Raw genomic sequence first — 5,206 nt, forward strand, 5'->3', positions numbered from 1 at the left:
ATGTTTGATATGTTTATATGCTTAGGATGTACTTTTTACTTGAATGGATAAAACTGTATTTTTAAAGGTTATTCGAGTTGCGATCGAGGAACGGAGATTGATGACTGAAAAATGGAAAATATTTTTATTAAATAATTGTTTTTAATTAATTAAAATAAGATTGATGCTTTATGATATTTTTAAGAATAAGGAGTTTTGAGGTGATTTTATACGCCGAGACGTAATTTTTAACGGTATTCGATTTTCGACTAAAATACGAATTTTTGATAACTCGGCTAATTTTTCACGAACTTTCCTAAACAAAATATTTTAAATATGCGCCAATGGGTTTATTGAGCCTATTACACTAGACTAATGGACCTTAGCTTGCACACATGTTTATTTATCAATAAAGAGCCTGCAAACCCTACCCCAAACCATTCAAAACTCACGCCTCACACACCTCACACACACAAACTGTCCTCTACCCTCAAAACACATGCACACACGTAATTTCAGCAAAGGGAAAGCCACTGTTTTCGAAGGAATTCAGCAAGGGTCCTCCATTCATCGTCGTTCTTCGCATCTCACCGTATTTTCGTGAGTAATATATGCAACGCCTTAACTATCTTTTTCTCATATATCACATCATATTATTGTTTTGAATTACGTTTGCATGAAAAACATTATTTTTTTTATTAATATTTTTGTTTTTATGCATAGACATGTGATTAATTCATGATTCTTGTTCCAAAACTTGATATATATTAGCGTGAAGGGGCCGCCATGTTAAGGATCATAGAGGGAATTTTACATGAGTTTAAGGGCCATAAGATGCACGATTAAGGGCTGAATATGCTAGGAACCAAGTTGGAACAAAAATTATTGCTTGATGGCACAAGGGTTCGGTTATAGGGGAAACCATTGCATGGCTTGGCCAGGGCTGGGCCTGGACGTGGTTGGATGTGTGGGAGAGTCCTAGCCATGCTAGGACTCAAGCACAGCGGCTAGGGAAGAGGCCAAGCGAGCTAGGACTCTTCCCAAGCTAACTGAGGGTGGCAGCCGTGTGCGGGAGGATCGCGGCTTGGACAAAGGTCTGGGATAGGTTTGACAGGGTCCTGTGAGGGTCCAGAGAGTGAGAGCTCGGTGGTGGCTCGAGGGTGAGGGTCCTAGCCAATTTACGAAGAGTCCTAGGATTTACTGCCAGATTAGGTCAGGGGGTTTAGGAGGGTTCCTAGATGGGCTGGGCAAGATCTAGCTCATGTTGGCTCGGGCTCGGCTTGAAGAAAACGCAAGTTGGTTTGAGGGTGGCTAAGAATGGTTCGATTAATTGGTTTAAATATATAAAGGGTTGAACCGTGGGTACAGGGGGATGCTCATGGCTCGCAAGGGTATTTTAGGCAATAAAAAGTCTATGTTTAAAATTTGGGAATTTAATATTAAAGTTTGAATTAATTCGAGAATTAAATACTCTACGAATTAATAATTAGGAAATAAATAGTAAGCCTCGAATTTAAGCTAAATAAAAATATGAGAAATTTAATTTAAGCTTAAATAATTATTTGTGAGGGTCTAGAGTCAATGAAAGTAAGAAAAAATCAAAATCAAGAAATTTTTATATCTAGGGGTAAAACGATCATTTTACACCTAAAAATTAGTAGACGTTATGGAAGTGCCCCAAATGCTGTAATATATGATGAAATGCTTATTTTAAATGTTTAAGGAATTTTATGATAAAATGTTAAAGCTAAACAATATGTTGCATGCTTGGTTTAAAAGAAAAATGATATTTATATGCATGATTTTTATAAGTGATGAAAATATGAAACATAGAAGATGTAAAATAATTGTGACTATTACGATGATACGGATGATATGAATGGAGATATTGTGAGGGAAAAGGCCCCAGAGGGAGCCCATTTACGGGACAATGCCCCAGAGGGAGCCCGACGATCGTATTTCCATATGATGATGATAGGCCAAGGCTCAGTTGGCGGGTAAAAGTGTCGCTGATGTCCTCGTCGCACAGTACTTTGGTTACATGTAGATGGATCCATCGACCTTATGTTGAAACGAAAGTCACAATTAACTATCCAAATTCAATAAAAAATAAATGTATACTATGAAAATGAAAATGCTTATGAAGAAATGAAAAATGATATGATATGATGAAAGGAAAAATGTTTATGTTTATTATGTTCATCATGAAAATTTATTTTACGTAAAATTATTTTCACTGTTGCATGTGGTTGTATATGTATTACTTGTTATAAAGATTATGGTTTGCTGAGTCAATAGATTCACTAGGTGTGATTAATGCAGGTGAGTATGATATTGATGATAATAGAGATTTTGATGGTTGAACTAGCTGGACTGATGGTGCACACAGCCCGATGACCAGTGCTAGATTTTTCACATTACGTTTATAATTATTGATTATGATTTATGTTAAATATTTTTATGACTTTTATGATGTTTTATGAGTGGTTTTGAGATGTTGTTAGAGTTAATTTATATTTTGAAATATTTCTAAGCTTAGGTTTGGTAAAACGATTTACGATTTTACGTTTTGAATTCCTTCTTTTGAGATTTCAAATATAGTTGGTACTTTTTATTTTAAAATAGTGTCGAAATATTATATATATATATATATATATATATATATATATATATATATATATATATATATATATATTCTTGAACGATTTAATTTTTTAGTAATGATATAAGTTAATATATAAATGGTCATGAGTTGTATTAGAAGTTGATTGTTGTGAAATGCTATTTAACAAATGAAAAAAGAGCAATTCATTATACGCTACAATGTTTGGCAAAAGTAAATAACTTATTCTCAATTATTTATTTGCCTATAAGATTATCATCAACAGTTGTATTAATAGAAAAGAAGCTTCAAAAACTTGAATTTAATCACTAATAATATCGCATGATAGACTAAATGGACAAGTCATGTTATTTATTTAAAAAGAAATAGTCTGACAACTTAATTATACAGATCTAAAATAGTTAGACGAATAATAATTATGTAATTATTTCAGATATTTGTTAACTTGATAGTGATGTAATATATTGTACATGACGTATTTATGTATTGTTTGTCATTTATGTTATTTGTTAACTGAATCTTACATTTATGTAAGGCCCCAAGAAGGCCCATTTTTTACTTCTCTCTCTCTTCATACCCCGTTGAATACAGCTACGACCCAGAATCGAGTAAGTAGAAATCTGAAATATGCAAGATAGATAAGAAACAATTAATCCTAGGTAGTATATATACACACCGGGGCATGAAAAAAAGTTATTTATTTATTAATATCATTATTAGAATAGAATTTGAATGTGTATCACACAAAAAGAAAACTCAATCCAAAGCAAAGAATCCAAACAACTCCTTTCAAAATGCATACAACATATCTAATAAATAGTATCCTCCAATCCTCTCTCTTCTTTACAGCGATAGCATAAAGAATCGCGATCCGCGAGCTCCAAAACTCCATCGGAAATGGTTCAAATCATTCAGAACATAACAGGGGCAGGCGCCGTAGCGAGCTCGCCCATCATCGGGCCTGGGGCGGCTCCGCCACTGCTGCTCAGAAGCTCCAACATGGCGCGGTGGGGGTTGGACCTCTGTTTTTCACACAGAGCTGGCAAATACACTCCTGAAAATTATATAACAAAGACAAATAATTAGTCATGCACATGATTCGTTAACATTTTGTAAGAATTTATATAGTTTTTGGTGATGGAAATTAAATTTGTAAAATCTAATCACCTTCAGCGGCGGCGAGGTTGAAGTAAAGGTCAACAATATTCGGGCAGTTCTGGTAGCATGCCGGTGAGCAGAGGTTGGCGGCGAACTCCGGGGAGAAGAAAGCATCGGAGGAAATTCCGACGAACTCGCGGTCGACGCCACAAGCACTCACGCACTGATCGCTCTCTATGTATCCATCCAACCTCTCCACAACCACCTCCGATGTCTTACACGTGTAGTCGAGGTTCCCTTCTTCATTCCTGTAGTTCTCGAGCAGGCATCTCTTCCCCGACGATGCGATGGCGAAAGAACATAGATTCTTTGGCAAATTCTCGCACGTAACCTCGGCTGTAACGACAAAAAAACATAATCATAAAACAAATGCATAAAGGAAACAGAGATTATTAACATACATAGAGACAGAATATATATGTTGTGTGTGCGTACCTGTGGTTGCTTGGAAGAAGAGAGAGCCGAGGAAGAAAAGAATCACTGGAACTTTCATGGAGGAAGAAGAAGCCATTGTTGGATTTCTTGGTGCTGCGATTTGGTTTTCTGTTTCCTTTTCCCTTTTGATATCTTTCGGGTTGGAGATATTAGATTTCAAGGGAACTATCAAAAGATTGTTTGATGTAAATGAGAAATGAGAGATTTGTATTTATTTAGGTTTAGTGGAGACAGAGAATACGCGTATACATAAGACATTTTGTCATTTTTTAGGTTATGGTAATATTAATAAACAAATAAGGAAAACCAAATTTTATGTAGAAGAATGAAGATCAATTCTAAATTTAGAAATATATTACAAATAGATTTAATATATGTTACCGAGGAAAAATTCTAAATTTTAGAATTTATATACAATTATTTCAAGAGAGTCTCCACGATCTTATTCTTATGATTTATATTCGTGATACGAGTCGACCCACCTCATATAAGTTTTTGTGTTATTTCAATGTATATAACGAGTTTTGTTGTCTGAACATTATCTTTGTCTATTTCTAATTATTACATTTGCTGAGTTTGAATTTTCGAAAATTACGAAAATAAAATTAAACTATGACTTTTTCAACTCTAGATCATAAATGCAACAGTATTAATTTGGTTGCATGCATGTAAAATTTGACGAGTTCTAGTCTCTAACTGTAGGGTGGCGCTTGTTAGTTGTCTGTTCGTAGAAGTGGAGCCCACGCGTAAATCTTGGCTAGAATATTTATTATTTTTAATTAATTAAATATAATAATGTTTTCCTACTTAGGAAATATTATAATTTGATTATATTCCAATTTATTAGTTGGTATTTATAGTTGACTCCTTGATATTATAGAGACGTGTTGGGATGTATTCACGTTTGAAGTTTCATACATTTGGAAGCTTCGGACATAACGTTGACAAGGTCGCAACTAATTAATCTAACACGTTCTTGATTTAATTTGTTTCCTCATTAAACCCAATTTT

The 5,206-nt window shown here is 34.4% G+C and overlaps 1 protein-coding gene across 1 annotated transcript; it reads right to left on the reverse strand.

Annotated features, from left to right (window-relative positions):
• Positions 1 to 3,417: 3,417 nt before the first annotated feature.
• On the reverse strand, positions 3,418 to 4,389 carry LOC140818255 (uncharacterized). Its single transcript, XM_073178163.1, has 3 exons — positions 4,196 to 4,389; positions 3,770 to 4,096; positions 3,418 to 3,656 (listed from the first exon to the last, which is right to left on the reverse strand). The coding sequence occupies exons 1-3, from the start codon at positions 4,269 to 4,271 to the stop codon at positions 3,514 to 3,516; spliced, it is 546 nt and encodes a 181-aa protein (XP_073034264.1). The 5' UTR covers positions 4,272 to 4,389; the 3' UTR covers positions 3,418 to 3,513.
• Between the last annotated feature and the right edge of the window lie 817 nt (positions 4,390 to 5,206).

The sequence above is a fragment of the Primulina eburnea genome, chromosome 17, assembly GCF_022965805.1.
Source record: "Primulina eburnea isolate SZY01 chromosome 17, ASM2296580v1, whole genome shotgun sequence".
In the NCBI taxonomy this organism is placed as follows: domain Eukaryota; kingdom Viridiplantae; phylum Streptophyta; class Magnoliopsida; order Lamiales; family Gesneriaceae; genus Primulina; species Primulina eburnea.